At 40.1% G+C, this 24219-nt stretch overlaps 1 protein-coding gene across 3 annotated transcripts in view; it reads left to right on the forward strand.

The window, feature by feature from the left end:
• Nucleotides 1-3311: 3311 nt before the first annotated feature.
• ABHD5 (abhydrolase domain containing 5, lysophosphatidic acid acyltransferase) overlaps nucleotides 3312-24219 on the forward strand; it is a 31100-nt gene continuing 10192 nt past the window's right edge. For 2 of the 3 annotated variants that reach the window (XM_012470717.3, XM_064366973.1), the window contains exons 1-3: nucleotides 3312-3418; nucleotides 11438-11523; nucleotides 15029-15401. In XM_012470717.3, the coding sequence (XP_012326140.2) occupies nucleotides 3372-3418; nucleotides 11438-11523; nucleotides 15029-15401 (506 nt within the window). In that variant the 5' untranslated portion in view covers nucleotides 3312-3371. Of the gene's footprint in view, nucleotides 3419-4107; nucleotides 4389-11437; nucleotides 11524-15028; nucleotides 15402-24219 lie in introns of those variants that run through there. The other variant, XM_012470718.3, reaches the window with a different exon arrangement.

A 24219-nucleotide genomic window follows, 5' to 3' on the forward strand; every position in this document is an offset into this window, starting at 1 on the left:
CCCAGCGGGGCACCAGTCATCAACCAAGTGTATGGCACACTTGGTCCTGGTGGGACAATGGCAGCATTTAGTCTTTAGGCCACAGCGCTAAGGCTGAACACACAGAGCAGACTCTGAACTTGTTTGGTCAGTGTCATATCTGGCCATCTGACTGGAGAGAACAAAGTAGGTACTGGCAATCTCCCAATGTAAGCACTGCCCAATCAGGTAATTGGTTAGTAGGTCACAAAAAGGAAGTTAATTTGGAGGTAGGGGACCGAGCTGGCCTTAAACTCAGAGAGGTCTGCTTTCAGGGCACCACCAAATTTCAGGGAGGTAGTGATGGAGGAGGTCTGATCCAAGCAGTGGTTAAAGTATGTGGGGCCCTTGGGATATAGGTTGCAATGACACGTGTTGGTCCATTGTCTCCCAAGAAGATACAGTCCAAGGGCCCCAGGGCGGCATGGTGGTCAGGACAGAGTTGCAGGGTTCCATCATTGCTGGCAACACCCAGGGGATGGGTGAATGGCCAATTCTAGCTTGGACTTCTTGCCATTGTTGATGACTCCTTCATTAGCAGCAAGGTGAAGCCTGGGCCAGAGCTACTCCTAGAATTAAGGAAGAGCATGACATCCTATAGTCCTATGCACTGCTTGTCGGTTTCTGCGTAAACTCTAGCATTGGATCAATGGTCTCTTTCTCTCTCTTTTGTGTTTTAATTGACTGTTCAGCAGGCACAAGCATCTTTGAGAGCAGACTCCAGGTCCATAAAGACCAAAGTGCTGCAGGAGTTGCTGCAAAATCCTAGGGTTTCATTACTGGACGCAGTACCACTGGGCTTGGACTGTGTTCCAGGCACTAGGGTTCTCAACAAACACTCTAAGAAGTGGGATTGTAGTGTTTTACCCATGTGAGTTTAAACAGAAGCGCCACGCTCTGAGTTTGTTGAGAGTCCATTTTAATGCCGGTGTCCGTGACCCAGAATCAGCTGATGCTCAAACCTTTCAGCCCAGAACAAAGGGCAGTCAACATTATTTATCAGTTTAGGGTCAGGGGGCAGTAAGCAGATTATTACAGAAGCAGAAGGAGCAGGTTGGCGGGGGGTTCATAACAACAAAATTCTATTTAAAGTTGTTTTTCACTCAGCATGTGGGGTAGGCAGTTACACAGTTGCAGCTACAGGATGTATAGGCCAGTGAGCCCTGTTTCTCTGAAAATTGGTTACAAAGATGCCAGGTGTCTCAGACTACAAAGTTCTTGGAACAGAATGCCCCATATAGCTCAGGGTGGGTAAAATGGGAGTTGGCAGGATGGTTTAAAATGTATTCGCCACAGCCAAGCTAGGGTATTTCAGTAGAGGATCAGTTTCTGCAAACACACTACAAGTGTCTGGCAACACTATCGTGGAGGCTAAAGTAACTCCATCTTGGATGCTAATCCACCATGTTGATTTCTGAGTAACCCTAGTTTTGGGAAGGCCTCCAAGGTTTCTACTTTATCTATCATTCCTTGTATAAGAGCATGTGACAGGCTGTTCTTTGTTATGAAGAAATACGGCTTGGTGCCTCCCAAAGTGCTGGGATTACAGGTGTGAGCCACCACACCTGGCCTGAAAAGAAGTTTAATTTAATGGTTCTGCAGGCTATATAGGAAGCATGCTGCTGGTACCTGCTTGGCTTCTGGGAAGGCTTCAGGGAGCATTTACTCATGGCAGAGGGCAAAGCAGGAGCAGGCATCTTACATGGCTAGAGTAGGAGCAAGAGAGTGAGGGGTAGGTACCACACACTCTTAAACAACCAGATCTCACGAGAACTTACTATTGCAAGGACATCATTAAGGGGATAGTGCTAAACCATTCATGAGAAATTCATCCCCAGGATCTAATCACCACCCATCAAATCCCACCTCCAACACTGGAGATCACAATTCAACATAAGATTTAGAGAGGACAACATCCAAATTATATCAGAGCACATACTTACTCACCTGCTGTTAGGTCAAAATAACCTTGGTCTGCTCGAGTAACAGCACAGAGATTTACCTGTCTTGCTGCTGTCCAAGACCATGCTTCTGTCCATAAGCTCCCTAATAAATCACCTTTTACTGACAAACTGGATTTGTCTGTCTCATTCTTTAGTTTCTCAGCTCCTTCTGTATTTGGAGGTCACTTTGCAAATATGGCCCTTTCATGAAACAACCATTAATTCCTGTAAAATGTTTTTTATATGTTCTGGTCTTCCCTAAAATATTTTATGAATTGGATCAAACACAATAAAAAATTTATTAGTTATTACTATGCCTAAGAATTTATACGTGGCTTTCCCCTCTCTAAATTACAGAAGACACTACCCCATCCCAGAGGACCTTCCTGTGTAGCTGGAAAGATACTCAATAATGTTTATTAAAATGCTATAACAATTACACAAGGCTGAGAATCTGAGTGCTGCTATATGAGTGATAAAGACAGGTTTAGAGCAGGGCTCAGAGGAGAGAAAAAGGGAGGAGAGTCAGGGAAGGAGAGCAATGAACTGAGTCTAAAATAAAGGTTAATATATTAGTGTAGGATCTATCAAAACAGGAGCTGTATTTCAATCCATTGTTTCTAAGCACCTAGAACAGAGTGGGTCCATAGTAGACACACATCAAACACAAATGGATGAGTAGTAGTGCGTGGTAGAATTAAAAAGCAGGTTGTACCTGATGGCTAAAAGACTTGAAAACAAGTCAAGAAATGGTGTCATTAAGGTTAGTCGTCTCCCCTCAATAACTCTAAGTACCTAAACGCCGACTCTTTTCACCCTCCAGGCATCTAGAGAGCTGGAGGGGGAGGGAAGTTGCTGGGTTTGGCCACTACTGTAACCCCAGCACCTACAGTGGTGCTCAAATGACTGAAGGCTCCAGTGAGTCGCCCTCTCCCCTTCGCCCCGCCACCCGCGGGGAATGGCTGGCGGGGGATCACACAGCATCTCGATTACGGCATTTCATTCGCCACGGCACCATCTATCGGACTCTAGCTAGGCTCTTCCAGGACTGGGCGCGCCTCGGTCCCCAGGGTGCCACCTGACAGCCAACACCGACGGGATGATGCATGAATACAGTCATTATTAAAATTAGCTACCTCCTATCTCTGCCGGGTGAGTCTCGTCAGTCCCTCCGGGCTGACTGTCCCGCCCAGCGCTCACACCCGGGCGCACCAGGCAGGAGGACGCTGCTGGGGGTGGTGAGGCATGGCCAGACACGCGCAAGCGCTAGCGGGCCGCTGGGCCGTGCGAGTGAGAGGACGACGCATGCGCGGGCATCGCCGCGGCCTTAAGGGCGGCGGCGGCCCGGGACGGCCCAGTTGGCCTGTCAGCCGGCTTCGAGGTACTCCTAGCGCTTGCGCGGCGGGGGCTATGGCGGCGGAGGAGAAGGAGGTGGACTCTGCCGACACCGAAGAAAGGTAAGCGCAGCCAGCAGGGGGCAGGGGGGCTTCGTGTGTCTCCGGCGCGCGCCGTCCGCGCGGGCCGGGTTCAGGCCCAGCGAGGAGCACCAAGGACTCGCCGCCCGCCTGGCGACGACTGGCCGCTTCCTCCACCCGCTCGGGCAGGAGCCCGCGCGGCGCCCCGAGGCGTCCCGGCGCCGCTCTACCCAGGACAGGCTCCCGTCAGCGCCAGGGCCCCGAGATGTCTGAACCGGACTGTGGCCGCGCGGGGAGGCAACCTTGACCCCGCGCGGAGTGTCCTCCCGGTTGTGTCAGCCGCCCCGGCTCGGGCTCTGCCAAGGGACCCGGCCTGCCCCTGTGCGGCCGGCAGGCGGTGCCCGGCCGACCCTGCACCTGACTGCGAGGCGCGGGAAATTGCCGGGTCACTCAGTCCGCCTCCCAGCGCGGCTTCTGTCTTTAGGTACTACCTGTGCTCTGTCCAGCCTCGGCCGCTGGGCGATCCTTCCCGAAGCCGGAGGAAGGGGCGGTGCTTCTTTGGGGGAGGATTAGACAGAGGCCCGAATTCGCCCGGCGAACGGCGAACGGCGAACGGCGAACGGCGGGCGGCGGGCGGCGGGCGGCGGGCGGCGGGCGGCGGGCGGCGGGCGGCGGGCGGCGGGCGGCGGGCGGCGGGAGGGCGGGGGTGCCGGGAAGGAGGGAGGGGGAGAAGGAGTTAGGGAAGTGGGTGTATGGCTGTGGGTTCAGATGCTTCATAGAAACAAAATTAGCCCTTAAGATACAGATACCACGTTCAAATGTGATAATTCATCTTTCGGATGAAGGTCTTTGTCTTCAAAGCTCCACTGTCCCTTATTTGTTTGCGCTTCTGGGATTATTCTGGCTTTACTAGAGAAGTCTGTGTTGCATGTGCCTTAGAAGAACACACGTAACATATAGGAAACTGGAAGTTGGAGGGCAGATGTCTAATGTGAAACTTCTTGATATACAGGTATAGTGAGTTTATTCTTTTCTACACCTAAATGACTTCTTGCACTTGTTAGTAGAAGAATAGTAGTTAATGAGTGGAACAATTAAGTTGTTTTGGAGATTATTGCCTTGTTTCTCAAGGCCCGTCATTTATATCGGAAAGTAAACTACACTTCCCCCATATATATTTAAGTTTTTGATATCGATTCTGCTTCAGACGTCTGGAGAAATTTGCCTGGGAAACATAACCTAAATGATAGAATATGAAATACCATAAAGACAGGGATATTTGGAAAGATGTATGGGGAAAACTTGTGAAATATTAGAAACAAAGTTATTCTCTTGAGTTTTGTTTATTTGATGAATGAGTCCACTGTTGAGGTTTGTTGATGAACTTCCTGTTGAATGTTATGTAGACGCAGTAGGAACTTAATTGGTAGGTTGTGTTCTCATCTGGTTTGTCACAACATTTTTAACCCTTGACACTACTTTCAGGTGGACTCTTTGGTTTTGGTGTTGTGGGGCCTGGGAGTCCAGGACACAACCTGAAAGGGTTTTCTGGCTTTGAGTGATGGTTGGAGGTCACCGGAGGTAGATGATTAAAAAATCCTTAGCAGCTGATCAGCCATAGTTTCTAGATAGAGGTGGGCTTTCCTGGTATTCTTGGCGATACGCTTTAGCAGTGTCCAGCGACTATACTGGCATGTCCTGAATGTACCAAGGAGGCAAGCAGAGAAGGTTAAGCCTCTGCCTCTCCTGGGTGTTCCCCAGAAGTAATCCTGTTAATTCTAAGGTTGACCCTGTGTGCTGGGTATTATTGTTCCCATTTTGCAGTTGAAACTGCATCTGGAAAGGCTGCTAACAGCTTGCCAGCAAGTAGTAGGACTGGATTGGAACCCTTTGAAGTGTCTGGATTTAATCTAAGGTGCTTTTTCCTGTATCTCTGCTGCCTGTCACTGGAATTGGGACTCCTGTGGGATGTTTGACTCTTGTTTTGAATTCCCTACCCTTAAGACATTTGACCTTTAGTTAGGGAGATGACACTAACAAAGGAAAGTTATAAAATGGTTACCTGATGGCTTTTTGGAGAATATGATTCTTGTCTTTTACTTTGTAGCACTTAGTGAAGACCCGCATCCTGGGGATCCATTTTGTTTTCAACATCCAACCTCTTTCAGTTGCAGTACAGTTGAGAAAGCTAAATGTAATGAGAGTAGGGTAGACTTCTGTGAATTGCTTTAAGTTGTCCTAGAGAATGATTAAGTGTCAGTTGAGAGAAAACTATCACAGAATTGCCCATTTGCAGGGTAGACCATAAAGGAGGTGATTTGCAGTTGTATGCTGGAGTTGATTTGTACCAACAAGCCATAGCTATGTTTTCAGGAATTTTGCCAACTGTTGGCAGCTTGAAATTGGCCATGGTGGGAGTATTTACACCATGGAAATAATCAAATGCTATAAATAAGGTATAAATAAGGGATTTTTCTCTCCCCTCCCAGCTTCAGTCTGTTTGCCAGCTCCTCACTGGGTTTACATTAGAATGTGAATGCAGGTCTTTGCCTTGGAGATAGGAGAGTGGATTTCTCTCTTTTTAAAAACTGGGAAGATATGTGCCTTTCTCTCTGCTCCCTTCTTTCATTCCCAAACCATTGCCACCTGACATCTTTAAAAAATCACATAACTTTTCACTGCCACATCCCAATGGCCTTCTGTTTTTTTCAGTTCTTCTTCTTGAGTTCTTTCTGGTGTTTGTTACTATAATGATAGCTACTACTTTTTGAAACTCTTATTAAACATTCTAGGTCTTAATTACATTTTGCCTTTTATCTTACCTTACCTGAGACCACTCTCTTTTTTTTCATTCTCTAAATGTAGTCATTTTCCAAGATTCTGTCATCATCCTTGTTTTTATGTTTTGTCTTGTTTACGCAAACTTCCTCAACTATTTTGTCTATGGAGATGACTCAGATCTCATTCTTTTTCTGGAGCCCGCTTCTGTACTCTGGTGGTTTCTAATTGTCAGATGTTTATGCCTGATTCCTCAAAATTTAACATGTCCAGATTATGACCTTATTTTTACCTTCCTGCTCCTAAACAATATAAAAAGCTCAGTTCTTCTTCTTGAAACATTATGTTGGCTTAAGCATTGCCTTGACTAATTGTTAAATTATTAGTCTAATCTCATGGTTCTGTAATTCCCACTCCTGATTGTGAGTTATTAAAAAAATCATGTGGAGAGATTATTTTATTGAAACTGATTGTTCAGTTTGAGACCTAAGATTTTTAGTTTTAATCCCTTTATTATTTTGTGAATGAACTTATTTTAGAACTGATGCAAAGAAATGTCACTGACTTGTTAAGTAGAGTACACATGTGGCTTCTTCAAGTATGTTTGATAATGAGGTCATATAAGTGATTCTAAAATGGTTTGTTTACTGTGTGAAGGAAGGTAGGAAACAGGGGGAGATAAGTGTTACCAGCACGTGGCTTGTCTAAAACACTTATACTACAACTCTGAGTCTTTAAAAGTTACAGGTTAGAAGTTGGTGGCAGGGGGCGGCAGCTAAAAGACTGTTAATTAATGTGTTAACATATATTAGAAGACCTGTGTTGTCATCGATCTAACAGTGATAATTTGAATAACTTAAATATCATTTATCTAAAATAAAATGGCATGATAGTCACTTAAATTGTAGCTGTATGAGACCATATTCTTTTTTTTTTTTTTTAAGAGACAGGTTCTTGCTCTGTTGCCCATGCTGGAATGCAGTGGCACAATCATAGCTCACTGCAGCCTCAACCTCCTGGGCTCAAGCAATCCTCCCACCTCAGCAACTTGCCCCTCACTCCTCTATTCTCTCCCAGGTTGCTGGGACTACAGGCATGTGCCAGGCATCTGGTCTTGACCTCCTGACTGAGCTCAAGCAATCCTCCTGCCTCAGCCTCCCAAATACTCTTTTTGTCATTTCTCTTTCTCCTTCCCAAGAATAGGATTTGAAAAGTCAATTCACAAGAAAGGTCTTTATTTACCCAAGTGTTACAATTCCCAATTTGTAAGTTTTTATTCGTTAGTTGAGGAAGTATTTCAGATAAATATAAATGTAAATATATATATATTCATACCTCTAATTAATTTGGATATTTATAATAAAAATCAAAGCCCCATGGCTTCTTTAAATGAGGTAGAATACTGTGCTTAGGTTAGTTTATCAAGAGCAATAATAATTTTATATGATTTTTCTCTCTTAACTGTACCAGAATAGGAATGGAGGCCATTTTAAACAAAGTTGTAATATAATGAAATCCTCTTTACTTATAACCTAATTAGAAATGTTATTTAAGTGGCCAAGAGTGTGTGGAAACTGGCCAGATTTCTGCATATTTTCTTCAGAATACTTTGAAACCTTTTTCACTGTTTCATAATATTTATAGATTATGCAATTCAGGTTTAGTAATACTATAGATAGTCAGATATATTAAATAACAAAACAGAGATTACCAGGAAACTTCCATGTTGATGATATCGAGTATAGTATGATGTAATATTTTTTTTAAAAGATTAGGTAAGAAGTTAAGGGGAAAAGTATTGTCAGTCTCTTGCTCAGGATACTTAAAATCAGATTCTTAGGTAAATATACTCTGTTAATATGTTAAGCACATCTTACCTGGCTTTCCTTAGAATTGCCACCTCTGATGTGATCTTTTAAAATGTTTCTTACTCAAAAGTCTGCTCACTAGAAAGATTCTCAGTTTGTACTACAGTGGTTATAAAACATGAATCCTTTTTTTTTTTGTTTTTAATTCTGTGATTAGATGCCTTAGGGCTTATATCTTTTGCCTCACTAATAAGGTAAGTGCCCAACTGATGGGGCTCTGTAGAAAACTTTCTGGCTTGCATTGGTAAGCTTTCCCTATGTCATAGATGCTTACTATTAGAAAGCTATAGTCCCTGTGGTGAATGGCTTTTCTTTGTATTACAGTTGACACTTTGGTCACTGTTGAATTTAGACCTCAGTGATAGATGATAGTGTTTATTGCTTATCTCCTTAAATAAAATAGAGAAGTTAGGTTTTGCTTGTCTATTTTTTTCCAAAGCTATGAGGAAGAGGCATTGAATCTAGTTTACTGTTTTATAGGTGGGCTGTGTGAATTTATTTTTTGCCTTGAATTTTTGTGACCTCAGCTTGTGTGATAGCTGACAAGCTTCAGTCCTGTGTCCTTAGTTCCAGTTTTCTGTATATGAAACCTAGGAATGCTGAACAACACTGAATGGCATAGGATACACTGGGGAAGAGGCAAAGGGTCTCTTTATTTACCCCAAAGACAAGAGATAGAGTTGGATGAGTAAGTTTTAGAGGGTTGAAGCAATAGAGATTGCAAGGTAAGGTATGGGACCTTTGAACAAACAGGAATCAACTGAAGGATGGAAAAAAATAGGCCCTAGCTTTTTACTCATTGGAAATGTTCCTTGGAGACTATTGTATACATAACACCCAATCCTGTAGAGTGTCTCTAAGAAAGAAGTAGAGGATAGTTTCTGTAAAACATTTAATCATCTGGTTAAAGTAAAACTGGACAGAAACTTTGTCAGGGCTTAGGGGAAGAGTGCTATCTTTACAATTCCATTAAGAGTGAAAATATCTTGCTATGTTTTGTTAAATATGTATTTTTCTGTTTAAATATACTTTAGGAAAAAACCCGCTTTAAAAAATCACCATTTTGATGAAAATGCTTCTGTGAGAATCTGAAGAGAGTTGGTGCCTATTCTTATGGTTGAAGATCCCTGCTTTTTAATGTAATGCATTTAGCTTACAAACATGAAAACATGTTTTGCCCCTTCTCTGAGTTGAGCTGGTCACTAGGAGGCAAATCCATGGACAGACAGTCCTGTTGTTTGAAAGTTGGTTTTGTGGAAAGTGATAAGTTGGCGGAGGTAGGCATGATTCTTCCATTACAGGCTGATGTGTAACTTTTTAAACTCTGGTGCTTTGTACATAGTAGGTATTCAGAGTCTGAATTATTTTTGAATGTCATTTTTTTAAAAAAAATGAAACAAAGAATACATTTGTGTTTTCTTTGCCCCAATTTGTCTGTTACATCAGTTGGAGCAATAGTATAGTTCATTTCACTGTAATTTTTTTTTAATTGACCTCTGATTCTCTGTGACAAATAATTGTGATATGGTTTGAGGGATGTTTGTTTAAGTCAGTGGATGAAATTGAGTTGTAAGTAATTTCTTGTTGGTACTACTTCGTATTTTTATGGTTAAATATAGACCTAATGCCTGGTCAAGGACAAAAGAGTTTTATGTTAATGATAGTTTATTATTTTTAGCCTCTAAAAATCATGAGATTCTTTTATTTTAATGGCCTGTGTATTAGTCCATTCTCATGCTGCTATAAAGAACTACCTGAGACTTGGTAATTTATAAGAGCTATGCAAAGCCGTAAAGACACGTAATCCTATGAAAATTTGAGAGCTATGAGGTACTGGAAAAAGTACAAGTATAAAAGAAAAGATGGGATGGAGATAGGCTGTGGATGGATCGCAAAGTACCTTCTGTGCAGGTCTGAGAAAATAAAGACTTTATCCAGTAGGTAATGGGCAACTCTTCAGACATTTTAAGGAAGGTAGTCATTTGAGAAGAAAGCACTTTGGAATCGCTCAGAATCAAACTCAAATCTCTACTTATGTCATTTACTTACTAGTTGTATACCCTTGGACTTGGTGCTTAACATTTCAGAACTTCAGTTTTTACATCTATGAAATGGGGATAATTTGGACTGAGAATACCCTGGATTATAAGTGACTTAATCATTCAACAAACATTATTTATTGAGCACCTGTTATGCATAATATCCAGATAAATTCTACAGTGAAGGGATATATTGTAGGATGAACCTACAAAGGTTAGAAAAGCTGGATGTTGAATCACAACCCTTCCAAAACTTAGCACATTTTCCTACTCACACCTATTCTTATTCTTGTGTTGTCTATCATTATAGTGGTACCCTAAGACAGAAGCCTGGGAACTCTTATTATACCTTTTTTATATCCAACCAATTATCAAATCCAACCTGTTTTCCTTTTAAATATTCTTTGACCACATCTTCTTGTCTCTGTCCCTATTGCCAAGGCCTTGATTTGAGCCCTTACCTCTCATCTGGACTCTGCTGTAGTTCACTTTTCTAATTCATTTCTTTTTCATCAGAAAGTTCTCATTTTAAATAATACCAGCCATGTGCTGAGCCCTTGCTGTCAAATGACTGCTGAGGCCCTGCGTTATTATAATAAGCTTTTGGTTTGTGGCTGCCAGGCCAGGAGTTGAAGGCTCACCCTCTCCTTTGTTGGCTACAAGCAAAGTATGTCAGTTCCAGCCTCCCCATGCCTTTCCTCACTAGTTGCCTCAGATCTGCATCTTTGTTCTTTCTTGTGCTGTCTTCTGACAGATGCTTTGGTCATTCTATTCATCTACTGTTTGCTGAAATGCAAAGCTTTTTATATTTCTATTAACAGTTAACCAGGTCACCCTAAGCAGACTGTACACAGGCCAGACCCCCACATTTGTGTTAGGGGTATGTGACTACTCTTACAAGATTTGAAGCTTTTTTCCCTGCAAAAAAGATTTTAATAAGGTGTCTCTTTTCTCAACCCCCATAGACGTACCTTTTATATTCACTTTGAAACTATCATTCAAATGAATCTACTCATGGTCTTTAACTTTTTTGCACTTCTACCCCAAAAAGATGCTGTCTTGCAGTGCGGGGGTTGCATTTTTTGTGTTTTCTTGTTCTGCCCATTTTATCCTCTTTTTGTTTATTTGGAATCTGACTATCTATGAAGATAAGATGGACTTTGAGATCTACTTGTAAGTACACAGGCTGAAGTTGAATATCTGTATCCCAGTACTTACCACCATGCTTTATACATAATAGGTCACTTTTGTCACACATAGCTTCACCATCACACAGGTAGTAAGTTTCCTGTGCTGCTTTTCTTCTGAGCATGTGACAATTGGGAGTTGAGAAGAGCATGAACTCACCTATTTGTATTTTGTTTTTTGTGCTCTAGGTCAGGATGGCTAACTAGTTGGCTCCCCACATGGTGCCCTACATCTACACTACACCTTAAAGAAGCTGAAGAGAAGATGTTAAAATGTAAGGCTTTCTTCTTGTAAGTTACAATGAACTGTGTACTAAGATAGGTCCAATATATCTCATTATCTCATTGCCCTGAAACTGGAGATAAGATTCTGTGGTGTGTTTATTGTTTGCAGTAGAACTTTTTTCCTTTTCCATGTCATTGGCAAGTACAGAAATGTTAGGGTCTGGTGGTTAGGAGTTCTAAAACTTTTTGGTCTTGGGCCCCTGTTATACTCTTACATTAGTAAGTCTTGGGCCCCTGTTATACTCTTAAATTAGTAAGGACTCCAGGGAGCTTTGTTTATGGGCTTATTACCAATATTTATCATTTCTAATTCAATTAAAAATTAAAATTGAATAATAAAAAATATTAATTTATTTAAAAATAATGGTAACAAACCCATTACAGGTTAAAATAAATAATGTTTGTACCAAAAAAAACACACAAAAAATACTTTCAAAAAATATGTAATGAGAAGAGTAACATTGTTTATATGTTTACAAATCTGTTTAATGTCTAGCTTGACATAAGGCTGCTAGATTGTCATATCTGCTTCTGCTTTCAGTCTGATGGGTACTCACATAGGTGACTTCTAGAAAACTACTGTATACCTATTAGAGAATGAGAATGAAAAAGACAAAGTCTTAGTATTATAAGCGTTATGATGAAAATGGTTTTGACTTCCTGGATCTCCTCAAAGTCTCAGGGACTATGCTTTGAGAACAGGTTCTAGGTGTTTCAGAGCAAGCAGCCTGTATGGTGGGAGAAATACTAGACTGGACCCAGGTAACTTGGTCTAGGCCCAGATCTGCCACTGGTGGTTATGAGATCTTAGACAAGTCACTTTGCTCAGCTTCTCATTTCTTGTGAAATGAAGGGATAGGATGGTCCTTAGAATTCCTTCTAGTTCTAGCATTCAAGGATTCTGTATTTATAGTGGTGTGGAAGCCTTTTTTGTTTCCTTCTTATGAGCACTGAAATTTATCCAAACTTGTACCATCAGGACATTCCAAGGTATCTGTGGTTATAGTTCTAAGCAGTGGTATTTATTGTGCAATTTTGTTCTGCTGATACTCTTTAAAGGAGTGGATTCAGTAGTGCAGTTCATATTCATGTGTTATTTTGTATGTATGTGCAGATGTTTGTCCATGCCTGTTTTTTTTTTTTTTTTTTTTTTGAGATGGAGTTTCGCTCTTGTTACTCAGGCTGGAGTGCAATGGTGCAATCTCGGCTCACTGCAACCTCCGCCTCCTGGGTTCAAGCAATTCTCCTGCCTCAGCCTCTCAAGTAACTGGGACTACAGGCGTGCACCACCATGCCCAGCTACTTTTTATATTTTTGATAGAGACAGTGTTTTACCATGTTGACCAGGATGGTCTCAATCTCTTGACCTCGTGATCCACCTGCCTCGGCCTCCCAAAGTGCTGAGATTATAGGCATGAGCCACCATTCCCGGCTCCATGCCTGTTTTTCATTCTCTTTACCACTAATAAATTTGTTTGTGCATTTTAATGATTCAGGAGTAAGTGACCATAACTGGATATATCCTTAGGAAGGGATAATTAGCCATGTTACATGGATTTTTTTTTTTTTTTTGAGATGGAGTCTTGCTCTGTCACCCAAGCTGGAGTGCAGTGGCATGATCTTGGCTTACTGCAACCTCTGCCTTCCAGGTTCAAGTGATTCTCCTGCCTCAGCCTCTCAGGTAGCTGGGATTACAGGCGCCCGCCACCATGCCCAGCAAGTTTTTGTATTTTTAGTAGAGACAGGGTTTCACCATGTTGGCTTGACCTCAGGTGATCCACCTGCCTCAGCCTCCCAAAGTGCAGAGATTACAGACGTGAGCTACCGTGCCCAGTCGTTACCTGGATTTTTAACAAGAGAATGAACTTCTATTCTATATACTTCGGTAAACTTGCTTTCTACAAAACTGGGAAAGTTGTCATTGTGATTTACTAAAATAAAAAAATTCTTACCAGGAGATAAAAAGGGGTGCTAGATTCTCAATTCATGCATTTAACAAGCATGTTGATTCCCTACCTTTTGGTTCTAGGGATGCAAATAGGAATGTGAATTAGTCTCTGCTTTAGTGTCAGACATGAAAGTAAGCTACTAATACAGTGGGATGAGTTCTGTAATAGATGTTACAGATGGTTTTTTTTTTTTTTTAAGATGGAGTTTCGCTCTTGTTACCCAGGCTTGAGTGCAATGGCGCAATCTCAGCTCACCGCAACCTCCCCCTCCTGGGTTCAGGCAATTCTCCTGCCTCAGCCTCCTGAGTAGCTGGGATTACAGGCACGCGCCACCATGCCCAGCTAATTTTTTGTATTTTTAGTAGAGACGGGGTTTCACCATGTTGACCAGGACGGTCTCGATCTCTTGACCTCGTGATCCACCCGCCTCGGCCTCCCAAAGTGCTAGGATTACAGGCGTGAGCCACCGCGCCCAGCTCAACAGATGGTTTTTATGGGAATATACAGATGTGTGTATTCAAAATGCTGAAGTGGTTTGGCTTGGCACGTAAGCCAAAGCATCCCCTTTTCTAAACTAGTGGCATTTCCCCTAACTTGAGGGCATGTGCTCTGTTTAATATTCTGAATGAATGTTAGGTTTCTTCTTTGCTGCCACTTTGTGGATACAAAACCTGAGATTATTTCTTTGGTTATAAGGCAGAAACTCCTGTTTCTCCAGTGTTTTGTCTACCACATATGAATATGCATAAATAATTAAGGGGTATGTCTAAAGTGCAGCACTCAGTTAATAATTAAATATAAATTAATTTTAAATTTAGTTTCATTTTTAAGCAATTTTTTGGAGTGTTTAAAGTATTTAGTCCCACAGCATTGAAGAAAAAAAGAGTTTTGATCTATAAAATTGTGATTATTTGCTTTTCCTGGGAGATTGCTAGAGTTGGACTCAAATTACCAAGTGTGTCATGCTGAGGAGTTTCTACAATAGTCTGTCAACTTTTTTTTTAACTAAACTTTGAAATGACTTAAGATTTCACTTATGTGTTTAATATAGATACCATTAATCCAACCCTAAATTCATGATTGCTTTTTAAGGAAAAATAATGCCTTTGAGTCTGACTTCAACTCAAAGTTAACAAAAGGATACCACCTTGAAATTGTGGAACACTTGCAATATTCTACAAATTGTCTGTAAAGCTAGAGACCTTAAAATAATGGATTCAGTAACCACTAAGTTCCTCTCCACTTCTAGGAGTATAATACCCTCATTTGATAGATGTGGAAAGAAGTCAGAAGGTAATATGACTTGTCAAAGACCTTGACCACAGGTTACTTGAGGCTTGTCTGAGGTAGGTCCTCCTCCTTAGGTATAAAACATGGTCATTTAGAATTATTTACTTCAATAAAATATGTGCTTTTTAAAAATAACTGACAATAAAGGCTAAAATCATGAGATTGGATACTAGATGGTTTGTAATTTTTGGTTGCTCTGAGAATACTTCTCAGAAGTAATAAAATGAAACAGAATTTCTCTTTTATTTTTCATTAGGTGTCCCTTGCACGTACAAAAAGGAACCTGTTTGTATATCTAATGGAAATAAAATATGGACACTGAAGTTCTCTCATAATATTTCAAATAAGACTCCACTCGTCCTTCTCCATGGTTTTGGAGGAGGTCTTGGGCTTTGGGCACTGAATTTTGGAGATCTTTGCACCAACAGACCTGTCTATGCTTTTGACCTATTGGGTTTTGGACGAAGTAGTAGACCCAGGTTTGACAGTGACGCAGAAGAAGTGGAGAATCAGTTTGTGGAATCCATTGAAGAGTGGCGATATGCCCTAGGATTGGACAAAATGATTTTGCTTGGGCACAACCTAGGTGGATTCTTGGCTGCTGCTTACTCGCTGAAGTACCCATCAAGGTAAGTGATGGTGACAGAAGAGAGGGATTATAACTGTGCTTCCTAGTACCAGACTCTAGTTCCCATCTTTGGTGGTTGTTAGTGTCTGAGCCTTACAAGACAGACGTTCTCTTAAAAGACCCTATAGACCAAACCACAACTGATGACCAATATAGTAGCTGACATAATGATGTCAGATCTTCCTATTACACATGCTACACGTTAATAGGCTTGGGAAAGGACTTTCTATTTGTTGAGCTTGGAATTGTAGAAACTTTAATGTATAATTTTAAGCCACAAGTAAAAATAATTTATTATTATTATTATCATCAAACCTGTGGATCCAGCAGGCTTTGGCTAATATTTTCTAAGTTACAGTAAGCCGTAAGGGGAAACCAGAAGGTTAGAAGATCTAGGTGCTAGTGCTAGCTTTATGACTTAGAGCAAGTCACTTACCCTCTAACCTTTAGTTTTCTTTTATCTAAACTATAGAAAATATAACTTCATAGTATATATCCCAGGGTTTTTTATTATACCATGCCCTAACCTTTCTCATTATAAAACATAGAATTAATGAGTATTTGCTTCAAAGTCTTTCTAGCATCATCTTCTTTCTTTATCTTTTTTTTTTTCTTCCAAGAGACGGAATGTCACCTGTCACCCAGGCTGGAGTGCAGTGGCGTGATCTCGGCTCACTGCAACCTCCACCTCCCGGGCCCAACCTCAGCCTCCCGAGTAGATGGGACTACAGGTGCATGCCACCACACACAGCTAATTTTTGTATTTTTAGTAGAGATGGGGTTTTGCCATGTTGTTCAGGCTCATCTCGAACTCCTGAGCTCAAATGATCCACCCACCTTGGCCTCTCAAAGTGCTGAGATTACAGGGGTGAGCCACTGCACCCAGCCTCTTTACTTTATTTTTAAATGCTATTTTCTATTATTTATGTTACTACTCTGAGAGAAGGTCACATTTAAGTGCTGAGAAAATAGGAGAAAAATTCATCTTTGTTTTGCTCATCTTTTGGAAAGACATAACAAAAAAGGAATACAGCATTTTTGTGTTGCCAATGTGTTTTTCCATTGGACTAATTTTTAAATCCAAAATTACAACTGATTTTGACTTTGAGGTCTGTACGTGAGACATGGGATGATGGTAATTTCAGAGTGCCTGTATGTACCTATAAGATCGCCCCATTGTGTAACTCTAGGTGTGTATTCAACACAGAATTTGATGTGAGAAGCAGTAGCCCTGTGTACCTGAGGTTCTCTTCCTCTGGGACAGCCACTTTTTCTCTATAGAGTCTTTATCTAAACTTTAGCATTTACACCTGGTTTTTCTGATCTCATAGTCCTATATGTGCTAGACAGTAACAGTCTTGTCCACTGGCTGACCTGTTTCTTTAAAAAGAAACCCAAATTTTCTTCTCCTGGTTGGCATTTTGTGGTTACTTTCTTTTATTGTGTCCTACTGTTAGTGACAAACACCTATCTGTATTTATGGTGAAAGGAGAAGGAAGTAGATGTTTTTCTGGTACAAGTCAACAGGGCTATTTGTGGGAGTTGAACTTCCTTTGTTTTTTATCAGGTATTTATTATGTCTGTGTCTGTCTTGTGGTATTTATTCTCTGGTGATGTGACGTGAAACTCTGCAGGATAGACCTTGGTCATTAAGCGGTTAGTCTTAGAATCCTAACCCTTCATAGCTCTCTACCGATAAGGTCAGTTGGTAAGAGTTTCATTTGCAATTGTGAACTTCTCTAAAGAAATAGGGGGGCTTCAGGGATTCAGAAGGGAATCAACACTCTAAAAACATCTATAAAAGAGAATAGCAAAAGGTATCTAAAAACAAAGCTGGTGATTGGTTTTTGAATGTTTGCGTCTAATGCTAGAAACAAAATTAGAGTACTGTGTCAGGACCAAGAATAGTAAGTAGTAGCAGTAGATGGATAAGAGAATGCTTGAAATAATTAGCCTGTCTAAATTTGGCTGGTTGCCAACAAAATTGTACTGTACAGAGTGTACAAAACTGTACAGAGTGTGTTCAGTATTCAAGCTTATGTTCTTAACGGCATAAAACTTAAATAATTAAATACGGGTTAACTTCAAAATAATGATGTTTTCTGGATTTGCAAATATATCAAATTGTGATTATGTCCAGTCAGTCAGAACACCATGGTTGTCACATCATTAATGGCTGCCTAGTAAATGTTTCTTGAATAGGTGATTTTGCAAAAGAGAATTATAAGCTAAGTTCACCTTTTAGCTTACAATTGTATGTTCTTTTCTCTGTTCTTTTTCCATTTTGCATAGACGTATCAAGAGATAGGAGCTGGTCATATCATACCTTTCTCATTTATTTTTGGGAGAAAAATTAGTTTCAGATATGCAAGCATAAGCGGGAAGATATTTCAATTTTATGCCTTTTGCCCAGTTAATCTACATCTTAAGTTATTATATCATTAAAAACAACTTACAGTGGAAATGAAGAGATCATTCTATATGTATGTGTGAGAGAAAGATATTAGTGAGAGTGTTTCTTCTAACATTTACATATATATAACATATGAATATTTTACAGAGTTAAACAAATTGACCAGCCATTTAAACCAACAACTTTAGTTTAGAAGTGTGTTAAATCTACTAAATAAAAGTAAAATTTTATAGTTTATTTTTTTCTTCCCATTCTAATAGACCAGATAATACCCCATTGTAGCACATAATATAGGAAGACCAAAATTAACAATCTCACGGGCTTCCCCTTCTCCCTAGCTTTTTTCCTTCGTTGCTTTTCAGGATGGCTTCCCTGGAAGTACTTCTCTTTAAATGGAGAGGACAGGGAAAAATGAGTATCTCTTGTGTTTTCTGCAAGGTGCATCATCTCCTTTGGTACCCTTGGGACTTGCTATCCACATGTATATTCATATTACTAATAATGTTGCTTATGTTTGTTAATTTTTTACGTAAAAGGAATTTTTTTCTGCTTGATCCTGGTTGGGCAAATTTGTATAAATTTACATAGATGATCTAATAGTTAATGGTTCAGTAGACTCACAGATGCAAACATTAAACAGGATTAAGCAGGACTGAGTACCATAAGTGTTCACCATTATAGCAAACTTCATATTAAGTGAGGTTTAGTGTTTGGTGTTTCTTGAAGTTGGCATTCCCACTAAGCAGATGGGGTAGTTGTCAGGGTTGCCTTCTGTGTGATCTGGAATGTTTCACCTGAGCTAGAGAAGCTTCTTTGCAGCATACACACATTTTCTCTGGTGCAATAGAGCAATCCGCTTGGTATCAACAAGCAGGCACTGAACTACCTACTCAGTGCCTCATACAGCTTGTTTTTGATCCAGTAGCATTTTTATTATGCTGTCATGAGATTGAAATGAATCTTCAAGTTTCAGAAAGACTTTTCGTGGGTGGGAGAGGTGCAGTGAGAGGAGGGAAAAAGTGGTCTGGAGACCAAGTGAAATTCAGATCATTGCTTACACTCACTGTGCCTCTTTTGTCTCTCTCTCTTTTTTCAATAATGGACTTTGAGAATGTTACCTTTTTTTTTCTCTTAGAGATGGAGTCTTACTCTGTTGCACAGTCTGGAGTGCAATGGCACAGTCATGGCTCACTGCAGCCTTGACCTCCTAGGCTTAGCAATCCTCCCATGTAGCTAGTACTACAGGTGTGCCACCATGCCTGGGCAACTTTTAAAATTTTGTGTAGAGATGGGGATCTCACTGTGTTGCCCAGGCTGGCGTCAAACTCCTGGCCTCAGATGATCCTCCTGCTTCCAGAATTTCTGGGATAAGCCACTGCACCTGGCTGAGAATGTTACCTTTTTCTTTGCTTCCTCAGGTGTTGCAAATAGAATTTTTATTTTTTTCTTTTAAGTAAAATGATGGCTCCTTACTTCTGTTTTATGCATGGAGGGGAAAAACACAAAAACAATGTTGTTTTATTTGTTGGGACTTAGCATTCTCTCTCATACCTATTTCAGTCCTTGTCTTTTATGGGCAGCTGCATTTTTCCATTCATTACTTTTATAGGATAGTTGAGGAGAAGAATGAAAATGTCTAGTTTAATGTACCTGTTTAAGAAGGATTCTTACTCTAAAGAACAAATAAAAGCTGATCAATTTTTGCCAACTTTTGGTACATTAGGTCAGTGTGGGTGGATCATTTCTGTGAGCAGCAAAATGCTGCTGTCCAAAAAGGTCATTTTATAGCCTAACTTGTGGCATTGATTCCATATTTTCATCAGAACTTGATGCTGATTAAAAACTGAATGTTAAACAATTGTGATACTTTATGTAAAAGTACGTGGATGATTCTTCCATTGAAATATTGGTAGTGAATGAAATACTCTTAATATCATATTCCAGTAGGTTGGTTGTGTTCAAATAATACTGAGTGACTTTGTGTTTTGAGCCATTTTGTTTTAATCTTCTTCTTTACAAAGAAGATGTCTAAAGAGGCAGCTGAGCTCCAGTCACATTATAAATTTTAGCAGTTCTTTTAAAAACAGATGGCATTAACATACTTTAATTAAAATAATGACCCTGTGCTTTGTTCATTCATCATATATATGCCTGGTATAACCTTTGTGTTGGACTCAGTGGTGGGCAGTGGGGAACAAAGCTAGAATCCCTTTGTGTATAAGGCTTACAGTGTATTGGGGGAAGGTACACAAATTAAATAACCCCACAAGTAGCATGACAGTTGTGTCAAATGCTGTAGCGGAAAGGTGGGTGGTGAACTCCTGAGAGAACTCTTGATGAGAACCTGATGTAGTCTTGGGGTCTAGTATGGTACCTAAAGAAGTGTAGCTTGGGCTGAGGTCTCAAAGGGGAATAGCAGGTAACAGAAGTGCATTCTAGTCAGTGGGACAGAAATTGTGAAGGCCGTATGCTAGGCAGATGCTGGGGCCATTCTGGAAGGGCAGATGGCTGGTGGGCAGAGAAGTTATAAACTAATTAGTAGATGACTCTAAATGAGGGCATATCCCCCATGCTTCTTCCCAAAAAATAACTTTAGTTCATCTCAGTTCTCTTGCCACAATGTCTAATAATTAGATATACCATCTATAATTTCTTTAGTAGATTAATGTGTAGGATCGCTCACTGTGTGAGGTATCTTGGGCTACCATTCTGTAAAACCTTCTGTTCATAAGGAAGTCATAAGGAAGAGTAAAGTAGCGGTCATAGCCATGTATACTATTACCTTTCTTTCATATGTCTGCCCAGTTTTTTCTTTTTCTTTTTTTTCTTGAGACAGAGTCTTGCTCTGCAGCCCAGAGCTGGAGTGCAGTGGCGTGATCTCGACTCACTGCAACCTCCGCCTTCCGGGTTTAAGTGATTCTCCTGCCTCAGCTTCCCTAGTAGCTGGGATTACAGGCGCCTGCCATCACACCTGGCTAATTTTTGTATTTTTAGTAGAGATGGAGTTTCGCCATGTTGGTCAGGCTGGCCTTGAACTCCTCCTCAGCCTCCCAAAGTGCTGGGATTACAGGCATGAGTCACTGCACCCGGCCCAATTTTCTCTTTTAATTTTCCTTTCCTTCTGGCCCCTGCTGCCCAGGACCCCATACAAACACTGTGTTTTGAAGATATTTGTTATAAACTAAAGAAAAGGAGATTCTAGTAACTTTAACTTAGAAAGTGTTTAGCAAAGAGATCTATTCCAAGTAGGATAGATTATGACTAGTCTTTATTTCCCTTGTAAAAGGTTTTTAGATAATTTTATCTTGAACACTTTTCTTTTGCCTGGCTCTGTTTTCTGACTGTACAGAACTGAGCTGAGCAATTTTTGTTGCCCCCCTGCTGTTCTAGGAAAAGCTGTTCTACTTGAAGTTGGAGATACTTAGTTTGTTGTTCTCTGGCCCTTCCCTTTTCTCCCTCCAGTGGCTTGGAGCCAATGGGAAATACCTTGGGCTAACTTCATTTTGCAAATGCCTCCTTTGTGCATTGACTAGAATTCTTTCCTATCATTTTTTTAAGACTCCCTTATACATTTTGATTCTAGGTCTGATTTTCCTGAGACATTGTCTCACTCTGTTGCCCAGGCTGGAGTGCAGTGTCACGATCTCGGCTCACTGCAACCTCTGTCTCCTGGGTTCAAGCGATTCTCGTGCCTCAGCCTTCTGAGTAGTTGGGATTACAGGGTGCACCACCTCGCCCGGCTAATTTTTTACATTTTTAGTAGAGACAGAGTTTCAACATGTTGGCCAGGCTGATCTCGAACTCCTGGCCTCAAGTGATCCACTTGCATTAGCCTCCCAAAGTGTTGGGTTTACAGGTGTGAGCCACCACGCCTGGCCTGATGGTTGTTCTTATTGCAGTATTTCTGACTGGTGGCTGTCTGTAAATCCCACTGAAGGTCAGGCTTATTTACCCTTGTTAGCATTTAGACCAAGTGAAATCAGGTCCCAGTGTGTTGGTGCAGGTGTTGTCCACTGCTTTGCCCTTAAGGATATAATCTGCTCACCATCTTCAAACTCAAGGCCAATTCTAATAACTAACATTAAGAAGAATGCCTTTTTATATTTCAAAACTGATGTGTTGTTCTGTTGTTCTTGCTCTGCTGGTTCTTTGTTTTTCCTGTGGTTTAAACCAGCCTCTGGTTCTTGACAAGGATGTCTAATAGGATGACTCACATGTGCTGTCTGGTTGGACCCATTCTTTATCCTAGATGTGGACTAACAATCCCAGCAGGGAACTCTCTCTGGAATATTAAAGAGTAGGGTTTAGATAAATTATAATAGTTCAGATGTACATTAAAACCAGTAACTCCTATCAAGTGAGGAGATAATATGTTTACTAGAAGAGGAGGTTAGAAGATAGCCTGGGACCTTGATCTGGTGCAACATTACAGTAACCAGTGATCAGGCTCTTCTGAAGAATAAAAGCCTGTCTTTCCATCTTCCCTGGAATTAATTCCACTTTTGTAGTCTTCCTATTCACCCTACTGTAACTAGCTTACGTTTACTAAATACTTAGCATTTGATAGCCACCAACCTGAGTGCTTTGCATAGTCTATCTTATTTAAAATCTTTACAATCAAAAATAAGGAAAATTATTTTCTGGGGTCTTTACATGTAGTAGAAGCAGATGATATATAACTATGGTTAACTATAGTTTAGATGTTGTAGAGTTTTAAAAAATTGTGTTCAAACTTTTTTGACTGGCTCTTCTGTATTGTTTGGAATAGAAAAATACAAGTGTATCACCCCACAAAACTTGTTTCAGACACCCACGCATACATATGTTAATACAATTTTGTGGCCAATATTCAATGCTTATGATTTATTTTTCTATTCCAAACAATATAATTTTATTAAAAAAAGCTAGACTGGTTCTTGACCATCTAAATGGATTTTATTACTCAATAATGAGATTAATAAATAGCAGTGATGTTCTGATGCTATCTAGAAATAGTCAGCTGGATATGCTTATGCTATGATTATGCTTTATAAAATTTGTATATCCTTAATAGACTAGGACCAAAAGAAAATGTAGAAAAGCATATTAACCCAAATGTTTACCAAGCATCTACCATGTGCTAATAAGCATCATGCTAGGTTATGAAGACATAGAATTGAACAATTGTAGGGACAGTTTACTCCTTTTCAAAAAGAAACAAAAGAGGTCATCTGCCTTAGTATATATACTTTGCATAATTTGTTAAACTGGCATTTTCACCTAGGGATGAAATTTCGAAGATCATATTTTAAAGGCAAGCCAGAACTAAGGCAAAAACAGTCACTTACCTAGAGATAGATGAGACTTCTGTCAAGTTTTTCCTTGTCCTTCTTGTTTTTGAGTTAGCAGGTCAGAAAGAGCCTAGAGCAGACTGAGCAAGATTCATTAACAAATTTATGACAAAAATTTAACACTTATTTAGGGTAGGGTATGTTTTAATAAAGAGTTCATTTTTCTCTTTAGGAGGTAAGTCAATAGTGAAAAATAGTGGCTGTTTCTTAACATGAATCTTTGCTGCTTTCAACTAGGTATCTGTCTTGCTAGTTTCACCCATACCTCTGTTAGGCCTCTCCCTTCCACTTCCCCAGATCTTACTGTGGGCTGTAATAGAAGGAATTCAGGAGGTGATCAAAATGTAAGAGGTAGTTTTTGCCATTAAAAAACAAAGCAAAACACTAATTTCCAGCCTCTTTCTGATATGCTATTAGAAAATATTCTCATATGAAATTTTTAGACTGTGAAGGTACACTTCATAATTATATGAAACTCATTTATCACATATCTTCATACATCTTTATGGCTATATTCTACCTATGTTCTCAATGCTATGAAATCTAGAATATAATATTAGGACTGGCCTTGAGAATTGGTAAAAGTTAAGTTTTACCTTTACTAATATGTCTATCTTATGTTGATTAGCCTATGTTTAGAAAATTGCTTATCAGCATCTGTTAGCATGCTGGAGTAGAGAAATGTGGGTTTCAGCCTTAGTTCTACCCGAACTAATGTTATATACCAGGGCAGGTCACATAGTATATCTTAGCTTCCTTCTGGTCTGAGATGAAAGATTGGACCCAGTATTCTCCAAGGGATCATAGAGCTCTGTGCTCTAAAGCTTTCTGTCTTTAAAAAAAAAAAAGCAATCAGAGTATGGACCTGTTACTAACTCATTATATATACTGAGTTATTCAACAATAATTGAATAGATTTTATATGAGTATATATATATTATTATTATATGTATATATTATTATACAAGTATATATATATTTATTATGTATACTGAGTATATTCAACAATAATTGAATAGATTTTATATGAGGAATAATACCATCCGTGCCCATGTTTTTGTTTTTTTGCCTTTCTG

The sequence above is a fragment of the Aotus nancymaae genome, unplaced genomic scaffold (genome assembly GCF_030222135.1).
Source record: "Aotus nancymaae isolate 86718 unplaced genomic scaffold, 86718_ANA_hifiasm-v0.15.2.pri h1tg000067l, whole genome shotgun sequence".
In the NCBI taxonomy this organism is placed as follows: domain Eukaryota; kingdom Metazoa; phylum Chordata; class Mammalia; order Primates; family Aotidae; genus Aotus; species Aotus nancymaae.